General features: G+C 41.2%; 1 protein-coding gene across 4 annotated transcripts; it reads right to left on the reverse strand.

Annotated features, from left to right (window-relative positions):
* Nucleotides 1-4,170: 4,170 nt before the first annotated feature.
* LOC135164861 (uncharacterized) lies at nucleotides 4,171-13,852 on the reverse strand. 4 transcript variants are annotated; one of them, XM_064125600.1, is made up of 5 exons: nucleotides 13,582-13,852; nucleotides 11,278-12,765; nucleotides 8,702-8,798; nucleotides 8,285-8,600; nucleotides 4,171-8,020 (listed from the first exon to the last, which is right to left on the reverse strand). In XM_064125600.1, the coding sequence occupies exons 2-5, from the start codon at nucleotides 11,424-11,426 to the stop codon at nucleotides 7,578-7,580; spliced, it is 1,005 nt and encodes a 334-aa protein (XP_063981670.1). In that variant the 5' UTR covers nucleotides 11,427-12,765; nucleotides 13,582-13,852; the 3' UTR covers nucleotides 4,171-7,577. The 4 variants fall into 4 exon arrangements, with proteins under 4 accessions (XP_063981670.1, XP_063981668.1, XP_063981669.1 ...); XM_064125598.1 differs by having other exon boundaries at nucleotides 13,470-13,852; XM_064125599.1 differs by lacking the exon at nucleotides 13,582-13,852 and adding an exon at nucleotides 13,429-13,445.
* Nucleotides 13,853-14,301: the final 449 nt, after the last annotated feature.

The raw sequence follows: 14,301 nt of genomic DNA on the forward strand, positions 1-14,301 counted from the left end.
GAAATAGCTATCGAGTGCCTTTCAACATATTACGTGGTAGTTAAAAAACTAAGACATTTTTTATACCCAACGCATTCTACCTCCTGCGTCAGGGGAAACATAGTTTTTCGCTCTTTAAACTTTCAAATGTACCTGACACAATTTTTATTACATTCAAAGTTATTGTCTTCAAAGGGTTCATTACGCTAATATTCAACTGGATCATAAGAACATTATTCATTTACAATTATTAATTCAATTACTCATTCTTTCTTGTTGCCGCGCTGTTACCCACAAAACGTTAAAAGAAGTAACCGTGAGCACAAAATTGCATTAAAAATTATACAGAAACCGTAATTTTCTGTTACTCCTTACCGAATCATAGCAACAACCAAGAAATCTCGTCAACAGTTAAATTCCTCTATCAGTGTAGAAACATTCCTCAACCTAAACAATCCCCCCCGCCTCCCCCTGGCTCGTCATCGGCCTACAAATCAATCGTAAAACAAAACGTCATAAATACAGTGCAACGAACCATAATGTCCTTCTAGCTACACACATCCATCGTTCATGTCTAGACGATGTCTCGTTCAACGATACATTGACCCCCAATTGAAAACTATATGGACAGTTATTCCCCAGTGTATCACACGTAAAACTGTTTAGCGGAGAGGGGGAGTCGGACGAGGAAGAAAAAAAAAGAAGTGGCAATACAAATACACAAATTACACACGATACTCTTTACGACAGAGCAACGAGAAGTGACGTCGTGTTACGTTTCTACTATATATAAACCGATCGGTTGTACCGTAGTAAAAAGAGGGGGTGGTGGGAGGTGGAATTGGGCGAGTGGATGACGGAGGTGGAGGAAAAGGACGAAGTGGAAAACGATAGAGCCGAGAGGAGGAGGAGGAGGAGGTGGTGGAGGAATGAGGGACACACGGAGAGTGCAAGTGCGTGACGTAACGGTTCATTCATCCCGGGACAGACGATATCCCGGTCAATGGTAGGTATGTATTCACTTTGTACCCGTAGTTTCCCCCACACACACATTTATTTTGCTTCGCCTCTTCCCTCCCCCCCCATCCCCCTTTGGTTCAATCCACCCCTTTCCCTCCTTTCCGTTGCTATCCTTCGAAACCACAATGCGTGTATATGTGTATCAACACTTTGACTTTGGGTAACACCGTCTCACCGCCTTTGTGCAAATGTATTGGTGGGATACTGATCCGTTTATATCAGCGAACACGTGACACGCCGAGACAAGGATGTATATGTATATTTTTTTAATCGAACACCAGTGCATATCTTTGTTCGTTCGTTTTTTTTTAATGTATTCGCACTCTCGTGTCGTCTCACCCCTTTTGGGGCCATCAGCCCAGCCGCCTGTCACTTTTGATAGCTGTCAGTAGCACGTGTATACGATGAACAATTTACAACTGTGACGATGGGTTCTACGTCACGGTGAGACATATGCGGGTATTTTCCACTTTCCTGGAGTGGAGTTGGTTTCGTGGTATCTCACAGTGTTTGTAGTCAGGGGAAATAGAATGTCTACATGAACTTTTGGAGCTTATACAATTGCTGTTATACAAGGTTTTGTTATTACGTATGTTTATCATGCTTTTTCGTTACTCAAGAAATTCTAACTGCATTATTTAGTAGGGGGGATATTAAATAATGAAATACATGGTTCTACCACGCGACGCATAGGCCGAACAAAAATTAAACCTTCCCCGGAACTCGATATTTTTAATTTATGAGAAAATGTTGCTTACGTAGTAAAAGCGAATGTTGAAATTTTGAACATTGTCTGTAGGTATTTTCCAGATGCTTTAGAGTGGTAAAGTTCCGCATTCTGGTACTAGCCGATGGAAAATAGTTTTTCAGGTAGACATGACGTGGGTACAACTTTTTGCTCAACTCAGAGAAGGGAATTGCATTAACGGGCAGGTGTATGGACATTGAAATTGTTGGATGAGTCCGAGGCATTACTATTTCTGATGCACCTGTTCTATAACATGCAATAGCCCCAGCTGCCTGCAGTCCCATCGACCGAAGCTCTATTACCAATTCCCAAGTGGACCTATAGTCCGTGAATTATCAGGCCCTAGTCTGAGATCTATACCTGAGATATAAAACGCAATGAGGATGAATATGGTAAAATAAACAGCAAAATGTGAAACAGACGATGGACAGGAGAGGCGTGCAGGTCCGCTGGGCATCGATAATGCATGTTGCTATTGATCGGCCACCGGGAGTTGTGCCGCGGGAAAATAACGATCCAACTGGCGAGGCTCGCCCTCCAACTCGCCTCTATAATTTACCAGAAAAAAAAAATAATTTTTTTTTCTCTTCATCCAAGTTACGCTCTCCATCGACTACATTAAGAGAATTGTAATCACCGGTGAGCCACCAATTTTTTTTTTCTCCTCTTTTCGTTGAAACATTTGAACAAAGTTGAGAGAGAATTGAAACAAAATGTAGGAGACGGAGTTCAGGCAGAATAAAAATAATCTCCCAGCAGGGAGTTGGCGTGCAGGTCAGTTGGAAAAGCACGGAATGAACGCCACTGGCATCGGCGATGAACCCAGGCTACCCTCGTCACAACGTCAGGGGGCTATATACCGAGGGGTTTCATCCTGTATATACAGAATAGAAGGCCAGCCAACAGAGGACGTTATAACTATGGTAGGCAGCTGCTGCCTTGGTAACACGAGTGGAGAAGCTGTCCCTCGGTGTATAGCCCCGTAGGGTCTTTTCCTGCTTGTATACTTAGAAACAATGACAGAGGAATACAAACCGTTCCCCTGACCCTTCAAAAGCCCAAATCTTCTGATCATCATCAGAGGACACGAAGGCCTTCCTCCCGATCCTTTTTGCTACAGTAAAATCCTAAATCCTGAGTACAACAACCGTAAGCTCACAAACCATATTCCAGGGACCGAAGAGCCCAGAATTTACAGTAAAATCCCTATCCCCTCTGAGTCACTCTCATAATGGAAACACTAATAATGGAAATTTCCATGGAAAGTCCCATTAAACATAAACACATTGGGGGAAAAAAATGGTGAATTGAATCCGGGAGTGGAAGACTGACTGAAGGAATGTGGATGCGCGTAGACATATACTGGGACACGCATGTACTTTAGTAGGTCAGACACGGAAAGAGAGATGAAGGGCACTGGGGTGTCGACGCCCCCGCCCAGTTCGTGGTGAAGTCGCACGTGCTACGTCACTCAGTGTGTTTACAGATACGAAAGCCTACACAGATACAACATCACACATACAAGACAAGCCTTACTCGTGACCTTGTGTTTTGTATATATCATCCGGCGCCTCTGTTCGTCCCTCCCTGGCACCCTCTTTCACCCCCTTCACTTCCAAGCCTCGATGCCTCCCTTTGCAGCCCATCCAAAGCTACAGTTGACTGTGCGCGCGCTCCATCTTTGTCTCTGCTCTCTCGTCCACCGATTCCATATTCCCCTCCACCCCCGCAATCTCCGGAATTCCCCTCTGAGAGCACCCCAACAACCCCCCCGCCCCCCCCCCCACATCACCTCTTCATCGTTGGCAACCAGTTGTTCTGTCTGTGACGTAACTCGTGGTATCACACAACCTGTCGGCAAAATCTCCGTCTTTCTCCTTCTCTCTCTTCTTCACTCTTTTCTTCATCTACGCTTTTCACTCTCCTTTCAGCCATCGAAGCCGCACTCGTTGCAGTACATCGATTCCCCTCTCACTCCCTCACTCCTTCACATCCAATTCTCCGTCTTGTTTCTTCTCATCATCATTTCCCTTTTAATCCCTCCGCAGTGCGCATTCACTGCTTAGTTTCTCCATCTCTGTTGGCACTGGACTTGTTCGTATTTTGCAACACTGTCCTTCAATGATTTTCTCCTTGTCTAGCAGCACCTCATCTCTCTCATTTGTCTGGATGGAATGCCGGGGAATCCCATGCGTCCGAGACCTTTACCTATACATACCCAATTTGAACGCCTAGACGACGACTGGGAAACACTCACGTTTCATTCTATCTCACTCGTTACAACCACCCGTCTCCCCTTCCCCTTTCCTCACTCCAACTGGCTGCTCCAGATATTATTGGGTCATTGCACCGCTGCTTTGTTTACATTTCACGATCTCATTGAGGTAGGTTTGCTCTGGTGTTATTAATAGATATGCGCAATACTTGAGATTCACCGTGTAGTTTTTATTTTTTAAATAATCCTTCGCTACAATTATTACGTCACTCCAGTAATTACAATCAGTATTATTTTCTAGTCATTTTTTTTTTGTTCATTATAACGCCAAATGGACAACCGCCGTGACACCCCATGCTTTAGTTGTTCTAACGCAAAGTGCGTGGGTTCTATTCGATTCGATTGGCTTATTTCTGCTGTTTTTATTCGTTCAACAGTGTAATAACGTCGTTATCCTTGCATTCTTTTATTATGCAGTATATATATATATTTTTTTGTGTATATCGTATATATTCATAGGTATATCACGCCCGCAATCAGCGCACTAAACGACACTACGAGCGGATGCTATTACGGAGATGTTTCTTCATCGATTCACACGAATCCCATGCATTCATTCAACTTTCTCACACCCATTATCAATTTTTCTCATCGTTACGCTCTTTACAATTAATATCTTTTTGTTTTTTTTATTACTTACGTTCGAACAACCAGTAATGAATACTCGTTAAATAACTAATGAAAAAAAGATAACACAAACTAGTGTTTTTAATGAATCGGTAGTTCTTGCATCTTGCTTATTTTCCGTTTTCCTCGTAACTGCATTTTAAGGCCATAAGTGAAATATCTAAATTTATAGTATCCAGCGCTAGGATAATGTTTTGTATTTTTTTTAATCATTCATTTTATATATATATAAATTGTTCCAGGATCCTAATACGAGGTACAATATGAGAAGTCTTTTTCTTTATTCATTTATATATAATATATTTATTCATTTTTTTTGTTTTATACTCATTCATTCTATTCCATCAGTTGAAAAATCGATAGAACGATTTTATCTTAACATCTAAACATTTGTCATTTCCTTCATCAGTATTTTTGTTTCTCTGCATTTAACCGCAAGCACATGAATTTAGTTGTGTATATATCACGTATCACGTTCATTTATGCATATATCCAACCCAGGGGGATGTCGTCAGGCAAGTCGTTCCGTGGCAGTGCTCCGCACATTTTTATGTTTTTTTTTTTAAATATTACTCTATATTTAATTATTCACTTAATCGCTACATTAACGTTCGTAAAAACGTTCACGCCCTGAAACGATCGCACAGTCACCCTCGGTTTTTCATTATTTTTCCTCGTACTTCGTGCATATGAAATATTCATATTCATTAATGATAATAATGATATAATGCCATTTCGGTAATTGTCGAGATGTCTTTTTGTTAATTACCATGATGAAAGAGTGAAGCTGTTGCAAATTGCGTGTCTTTGTAATCAGTGCTCTGGTAATCGTGAAACAGGAGTGGGAGGAGGAATTTGAAAGATGACAGGGGTTGAGGGGGAGGAGAAGAAGAGTACGAGACTCGCCTCTCGACGTTTCCGCGCCAATCAATACCGGAAATAAACGACGTTTCCCATCCACCTTCATAACTTCCGTCTGAGTGAAGTTATGACGATAAGAGCAAAAGAAATGGAGTAATAATTGTTCAAGCCCTCGTGGATCGATGCTATCGACTCTCAGAGGCGTGCGTACACCCCTGCAAGGCGGGGTGGGGAAGGGCTGCGTGTATCCAATGCCCGTTTGGCTATTTCTCTCAATTGAAATGTTAATCATTGTGGAATGTTGAGTTCATCGTGAGTTAATAATAAAATTCCTCTCGATTCGAGGAATTCAATTGATTTGAAAAATTTTGTATGAAATAAAACTGTAGACTTGCGCTTCACACCATTTCCGTAGTGAATAGCATAATAAAATGAAGTGAGAATAATTGCTCGTGGATATTGAAACAACGGGACTTGTCTCAATTATTGCAAAATTATGGATTTCTTTTTTTTTCCAGTTTTATTTTACGTCATTAGACAGTGCGCAGCGGAAAATAGCTTCCGTAATTCGAAATAGTCTGCCCTTACAAATGGATTTCTCTTCATCTAAATCGCAATCTATGTAGTTTATGTTTAGATGTTCTCATCTTTATGATAACCAAAAGAAACGACTGTCGTATGATCGTTAATGGCCAAGCCTTAATTATTTAATTTTAGTTTATTCAAGGGAGAGAAAGGAATAATAATTGTTCAGTCACTCGTCATGTGCGCGAACAAAAAATAAATTATTCATGCGTCACTTGTAGATTCGGTTGAAACACATTCCTGCAATTCTTACTCCCGTTTTTTTTTTGTTGTTTTTCTCTAGTGAGTTATGTTTATTTTTCTTTTTCATTTTTATACCTCTCGTATTTTTTACGTTTTCTCATTCAATTATTATGCAAAAATACTAGTTAAATCCCTGTACAGAAAAATCTCGACATCGTCTGTAATGGTTATGTGTATTATGTATGTGTGGATGTGCGGATTTGTTTTTTTCATTTCACATCAAATTGTTGATGGACATTTTTGCTAATTTGTTTACTCCCCTGGAATTAATTTTTTTTTTCGTTCATTTTCTAATGATTTACTTACAAGGTATTTGGTTTAACTCCATGCATCACGACATGTAGTTTCAGTTTTTTTTCTTTCATTTATTGGTTTTTTACTTCATCGTGTAAGGTATATAAATTATGGTAATGATTTCGGTATTACAATTATAATTATTATTAATCATTAATATTATTATTTTATCATCATAATCAGCTTAACGCCGTCGTGCCTGGTCACGGGTTGGTGCATTATTATTATTATTATTTCCATTCATCATCTAGTAAATTTCATCATAATTTTTTTCATTTTCGATTATTTTTTGTCACTACAATCTCTTCCTCACTCGATCATCATCTTTTACATTCAAATGTAGAATTAATAGAAATAATGAATTCAACGGTCTTGACAATTATCAAATTAATCAGTTTCCCTCAGGAGACTGCATCAAATAGCTCAATAACTCTCTAATAACTTTATACTCAAAATCTCAATACGATCAGAGTCAAATTTAGAGACGTCCTTTAAATGCGTGAAAATGAAATTCAATATACAAAATCACCTACATAATTACATAGTTCCACCAAACACCTGATGAACATAAAAAGCCATAGTGAAATAAATTCTCGAGCTAAGGACGCATAAAAAGAAAATCCATGTTATTTTTGTCACCAGAAAATCCAAAGTGTCGATTCTGTTGACACGAAAAAAGTGTAAACGAGTATAATTAAATACTACCAGAGTCCTATATTAATAGGTAATTTCCACAACTCTGAGGGATATCGGTGATGATAAAGAGCAGGAGTTAAGTGGATAATTATCGAAATAATTTCAAATTACTCAGTTGGTTTAATTTTCTGTTGCTTCGAGTGAATTTTGACAAAACACAGATTAGAAGCGTCTTGCCGTGATGGGTGTCATATTAGCGGCCGACACGAGGCTATGGACAGGATGTTTAATAGTATTATGGCCCTGGGGTCACTTCTTAGTTTTCTTTGCTGGTGGCTCCTGTGCGTCCTGCGAATCCTCCGTATCCTCACTGTCAGTCGGTCTTGGTGTATTGCTGCAGTCCTCATTCTCATTAGTTGCAATCGAATCATTAGTATCTTCACTTGGTACAGCGGCTGTTATGGGTGTTGGTGGTTTGTCAAGTGAATCCTCAGTGAATGATGTTGTAGTGCTGTTCTCATCGATAGCGGCCGGATTTATTGTTGATGGCTCCTTACCATTGACAACAGCTACCTCTGAATTACTGTCGTCCGATGGTTCTGTTGCTTCACCATTGCTCGATGCATGAGTATTACCATTTTCTGTTGTACCTGGAATACCTTCCAACAATTCTGGCTTCAGTTCTGAGGCAACGTAGTGAGTCCACAAAGCCAGCTCGACTCTGTGAGGACTCCAGGATTTTCCATTTGTCGCTGAAAACATAAAATAAAAAGAAATGGATAAATTTATAATCAGTCAGCAAAACACGAGACAAATTGATTGCATTTTACAAACGAAAAAAAGTTTTCTTGGCCCTTAGTTCTCACATTCCCTAAAAGTTATCCTCCTTTTTTTAGTGGAAAAGTGACTCAGTTAACGAAGACTGACTCGATAGGCCCTGTACTTATTCCCCATTCGATTCAACAATCGCCAGAAAAGAGGAGAACATTGGGAATTAAGTAAAAAAAACTACTCACTCTGTTTGTTGAGCCTCTCGACTGTATTCTGAATGTGTTGAACAAAATTGAGGTACTCCTTGGTCGTATAGTCAATTCCTTCGATCTCGGGTATCGCCATAAGACATTCATCAGCCATGAATGGTGCATTCTCGGGTGATGCTGCAGCCAACAATGCCGATGCCATTGTTGTACCTACACCTTTGAGATTTGACAGTGCTGTTATAGCTTGTTCCAAATTTGGTAATTTTTTGAATGCCTTTTTAGTTTCAGCCATCACTGCACGCGGTGTATTTACTTTAACCAAGTAATTCAACTGTGGATAGAACTTTCCACGCTGAAACAGGGAAAATTCAATTCAATCGTGAATACGACAGTGCCATTTTCAGTGGACAGATGTCCTGTTCGATGAATTAATTCTGATAATGTCATACTCACTGTCTGTTTCCATTTCATCGTCTGCACAAGCTCCTCGTGAATGAGATGGGCGTCCTTTCCACGTGACTTGATCGTCTTAGGCAGTTCATTTTGATACCTGTTGGAGAATTGAAAAATCCTATTAAATAAATGTCTTCAATCAAGGCCATGGGGATCAAGGACAAAAAACGAAAAAGCGTGACGTACTGGGGATCACGCATTTGAACTCACAATTGCGAGCGTCCGTCTATATCTCCCACTATGACGCAAGCATTTGAATGAGGGAATTTTAAATCATTTCCTTATGATTATTTTTCTCCCAAAAGTCACTGCAAACGGCATTCAATGCTCGGTGAAAAAAAATGCAAGCCTCGATAAAGTGAAAAGTTTAATTGACCGCAAAGCAGAGCAATGCAACCGGGGTCAAAGATATCAAATCATTCATGAAACAAAACGAGAGATAAAAAAGTGAAATAGAAAAAAATGTGTCTGACAAATTTAATTCGTGTATATGTAATTGGAAAATCCTGGTGATAATAAAATACATTGAATATTCTGTGCTGTGGAGAAATACAGTTTGAGCACGGCTGACGCGGCAGCGCTCGCGTCCATTTTGAGAGGCGCTCTCGGCACGCAACCGCGCTCCAACAAAAACAGCCTTGACACAATCGCGCGCGGAGCGCTTTTATAAAATCTGCTTGGCAGTGACGATTCTCACTGTGGGAAAATAACCCGAGGCGGGAGGGAAAAATATACCGAGCAAACACCCACAAAATACCGCTACGAATTCTCTCCCTTCGCAATAAACATGAGCAAATAATTGGACAAGGGATCCGTAAGATAGAAAAATATTTATTCGAAAAAAATTTAAAATGAAATAGGTAGAAAGGGAAAAGTGGCACACAGGTGCGCAATAAGTTGTCGGTTTATATGATTTCGAAAAATCCCTCATGGCATTAGTTGGCTCAGCCCAAAGGAGTTTGTGGATGAGGAAAAAGTGGTGGCTCTAGTCGTTGTCTGCAACAGAACAGACAGTACGAGTTTGCTCTCTGGCACTGTACCACACGACGAAGCGTTTCATAAATGTCAGGGCGTTACGGACGCGAGACAAGCGCCAGTTCTCCTCTACCTCAGTCAATATCTATTCCCATCCTACACTTACCAACCATCAGGTTGCCGATCAATACAATTTTTATGCTCATCAGGCTCCACGATAGGACAAATTACCCAGGATCGTTAATCGTTTTGAGTGGCAAACAACGAGACACACGATAATGAAAATTAACGAATTTTCAATGGTTTAAATGGTTTCCACTGAATACTGATGAAAGTTGGCAAAGTGATTACGTGTTATTCAAAGCGAGAGGGAATTCAAAAAGACTGAGCAATAAATTAAACATAAATACAATGAGTCATCATATGCGGTTGGCGCTCTCAGGGTATTCCCTCATTTATCATTCATGGAATCGACCATGTACGAACTGTAATGCGGATAATTAACGAGGGTTATTAAACGACGAATGAATTTTCAAGCCCCATCGACATAGGTTACCACACCGACAATTCAATTCACCCTGTTTGTTGAAAAATTTGCGATTATTCCATTGCCTCCTCTCATAATTTTCATGCAATTATCTATTTTTCAGTGAAATTATTCGAGACTGAAATTAATGACATTCAAGTTCAATTGGCAATGCACGATGTGAAAGAATTTTCTCACTCCGTATTAGTAAATCTCATTTGGAAATATAACGAGATGAGTGAGACCAAACTCATGAGCACCTCTGTTAATTGAGAAAAATGAATTTGATCAAGATGAATATTCCGCCCCGGCTCTCGACTGAATTTGCATTGATCCACCCTAACGAGATATAAAATCACGTCATAAAAGTAAAAGATTTAAATGCCTCTGCAGCAATTTACCATAAAAATGCTTGAAACATAATTCTCAATTTCATTGACAGGTTGGCCAGTCATTAAATACCAAGGTTAGGAGAATGTTGCCCTCAAGATTTGTTCAAAAAATTGAAGAAAAAAAAGAAAATGAAATTCCTTTCGAAATCTCGAATTCACAATCTAGAATTTACCCAGTAGAGTTGAAAAGAAGCCGATTGCCACGTGCCCACGGGCCGTCGCATAGCCACCCAAGTGTTGTATCTCCCGTTCACCCACCTCTTTCACACATGCGTAAAATGCCTCATCACAAAGATCCATCGACAATCGGAAGTAACGTGCTAATAGAGACCAAACAAAACGAAAAAAAGCCGGGAGAAGGGGAAAAATAAACGTCGACGAGGGGGCAAACTAAGGAGATCGGAGCGTATGCGCTCAAATATACGTTCACAGTATGCTACGTGCTGGCAAACAGTCGAGGCACACACACTTGAGGGGGGTTCATTGTACCCAGTTGCCGACGTGTTGGAAGGCCCCTTCACGAGTAAAACCGGGAGAGCTAAATCGTGTTCGTTACTTGGAGTTTTGTCGTGAATATACCCGTGGCTACCGGACGTTACGATATACCAGTATATTGAGAACAATAAGACAAAAAAAAAAACCAGAGAAAAACGTTGAAATATCATAAAATAGCTGTGACTCACCAATCGTCCAATTTGACGAGCTCCTCGGGTTTTTTCTTTTTCCTATCCGCTTGTAATCTGAGGGCCTGTGGATACAATTTTAATACGTGTTCGAATTGACTTGTCGTACCCTCAGTGAAGAAAGTCGCCGTGTCTTTCACGGAAGCCATTGTGATAAACTATGTTGCTTAATATGTCCGTGAGATGGCGTATTGAGAAGAAAAAACGTCGTTTTATATCTCACTGGTTTTTTTTCTTCCAGCCTCTGTCCCTCTTTTTCTTCTTCCTTCAGCCCTCGAAAGTATCCACTGCTGTGAGTTATCACAGCGATTGAACCTATATTTCTCCTTCTTCAATGCAAATATGTGTTTCTCACTCAGTGAGTTGTTTCTTTTTTAGCAACTCCTCCTTCACTCCGCACGCGCGTCTCACACTGCCCGGCGCGAGATATTCTATTTCACCCTCTGTCTGGTTTGAATCCCCTTCGTTTAGCCGGCGGCGGCACAACGAGCGCGGACATACGAGGATTATCCACGGAAAGACAGCTCTGTGGTTTGTGCGCGGCGCGCTTCTGGATATTTTTTTAATCCTTCAAAATTTCAAACAACAACTACTGAACTATTTGGAAATACCTGTCCAAATATTTCACTTTAGATTTTTGTACTGTTCAAAGCACACAAAATAGTGAATCCACTACTGCTTCCTTTATCCCACCTCAATTGACGTGAGACTGTTTCCTCGGCAACTGGTTTTTCACTCTCTCAACTCGATTTATCCCGCAAATTTTCGTCAAAACGAATGACGAGAAAGACAGTTCAGACCGTTGAATACCGTGTCCAATGTGATTTCAAATATTTCCTTTGAAATTACGGTTTTTCCCTCGGTTTTTATTGTTATGTTGGCTTCAAACTGTGCACCACGAGCGATATCACGATGTGACTCGTGGGGCGCAATACACTCCGTCAGTAGTGCTTGCGAAATTTTCATAGGTTTCAAACGTCCTGTGGTGGGGAATCGCGCGATCGAGCTCTAACACGGCACACTCTCTTGGAAACCCCGTTCTCCTCTGGGGCTCTACGTACTCCTCGATGACTGTGTTTCTCCCGTCTCTCTCTCGCTCCCTCCAACACGATCTCGTCCTCCCTCTCCCCTTGGTTGGCCAGTGGTGGGGGTTAACACAAGGTTTGAGCCAATAGGGGGCAGCACTGCACGGGGCCTTTATACCCGCCTCTTCGCAATGCTACGGTGCCTCTCTCGTTCTCTCCCTTCCTCTTCCTCTTTATCCCCACTGCTCGTATCCAGCAGTGACTCTACACATGCACCCTCAGCACATATATGGGTATATAGATAGATATATATATATATATAAATATATACGGCGTGGAAACCAACTAAAGCACCTCGTATATTATATACGAAAATTTCGACCGTGTCACTCGCCGCGACTGCCACCGGTCTCGGCTGAACGATCGCTCCTCGCACGTTGCTTTCCTGGATATTTTTTACTCCCTGTTGAATTAAAAAAAAAAATGTAACTTGCAAAATTTAATGTTGAAAAGCCTCGGTAAAATATTTTTTTTTCCACCATTCAGAAATAAAATGTCTAACACGAAACTCCTTTCTCCACGTAGTCGTTGAGATTTATGTTTGCTATTATATCAGTCTCTTATTTTTGTCGGTAAAAACTACAACTCTTCAATTTTATTACCCTACCAGAATTCTCAATTTCTCAAAATATGTGAAGAAACTCCGCACTGACACTTTTTCATTTCCAGTTACTTTACGATCAAGTTTGATTCTGATGGACAACTGTTATAATCGAGGTATATGTATATTCATTCAAACTTGTCCTTGTTTTTCGATGTCACTCGTTTCATTTATCCAAAATAGTATACATCACTCAAATACGTTGATGTTAAAAAGAAAAAAATCTACCGCTGTTAACTAAAATGATAAATTTACACGACGGCACGGTATACACACCTGGACCGAGCATTGGACAACGATACATGGTAGTTATATAGAATCAAAACGTTTGCAAATAAAAAATAAGCCGTGTTTTTTTGCTCCCTCTCGCTCGTGTTCTCTCTCACTCACTCTTTCTCTCATACGTATTATTATCTTTCTCTCTCTCTCTCTCTCTCTGAAATATATTCTCCCTCTCTTTCTCACCGAATCCTATTCAAAATGCCCCCGGCTTTGCGATTGCTCACCAACTTCACAAATTGTGATAGAGCAGCAGCAGTACAGTCTCCTCTGGAGCCCTCACCTCCTGCGCCTCACCTTCAAACTACGGGGTATATCGGCAATCACACTCACACTCACTTAGTTATTTGGTTCGGGGCCTCTCTCTTGTTCGGTTTGGCTTGTGGAATATACGCCTTGACGAAAACGGGAACACAGAGTGTGTGTATCTCTCGCGCAGAGTCGATTTGTCCGTGCGTTTAGCTGTGGAGGTAGTAAAACGGGCGACCGTCTGAGGGCAGGCCATTCGCTCACTTCTCTGTTATCCCCCACTCCAATGCCGATATCTGTCTCTGTCTCTATATCTACGTTTTTAGCTTGAAAAACCATTCCCAAGCGGCTCACGCTTCTGTGCTCGCGCAACCGTCCTTCCTCGCCACCAGCCCCTCCTTCCTTCCCCCAACCCATCCATCCATCCATCCATACCCGTCCTCGCGCCCCTGCCCCACCACTCGCTCAAAGCCCATTCGTCCATCTCTCTCACCTCCTGTCCACTACTATTTTGCTCATGAGAGAGGTAAACTGCAGTGGATTTTGCACCCTTATTCAGGGGCCCCGTTGGAAACATTCCCCTTGCCCGCACCCTCCTTCTCCCCCTTGGGTCCTTGAATAGTCCGCTGAAAATACAAGCCGACTCTCCCTCTCTCTCTCCCTCGCTCGACTGTCTTCAAAAGAATTCAGCCGGAAGAAAGAAAATATTTAAAAGCACCAACGGCCCCCTCAGCCTCTGCAGTTGGCACAGGGAGCTGTGTGAGTGTATATACATGTCTGGCCCTGACAAACGTGTACAGCCGGCTCTCT

The sequence above is a fragment of the Diachasmimorpha longicaudata genome, chromosome 7 (assembly GCF_034640455.1).
Source record: "Diachasmimorpha longicaudata isolate KC_UGA_2023 chromosome 7, iyDiaLong2, whole genome shotgun sequence".
Taxonomy (NCBI): Eukaryota; Metazoa; Arthropoda; class Insecta; order Hymenoptera; family Braconidae; genus Diachasmimorpha; species Diachasmimorpha longicaudata.

Coding starts and splice junctions, on each gene's coding strand:
- LOC135164861 (XM_064125600.1), bottom strand. CDS start 11,426: ATGGCTTCCGTGAAAGACACGGCGACTTTCTTCACTGAGGGTACGACA. Junction 8,799..11,277: donor CTCGTCAAATTGGACGATTG/GTGAGTCACAGC, acceptor ATTCTCCAACAG/GTATCAAAATGAACTGCCTA. Junction 8,601..8,701: donor CGATGAAATGGAAACAGACA/GTGAGTATGACA, acceptor TCCCTGTTTCAG/CGTGGAAAGTTCTATCCACA.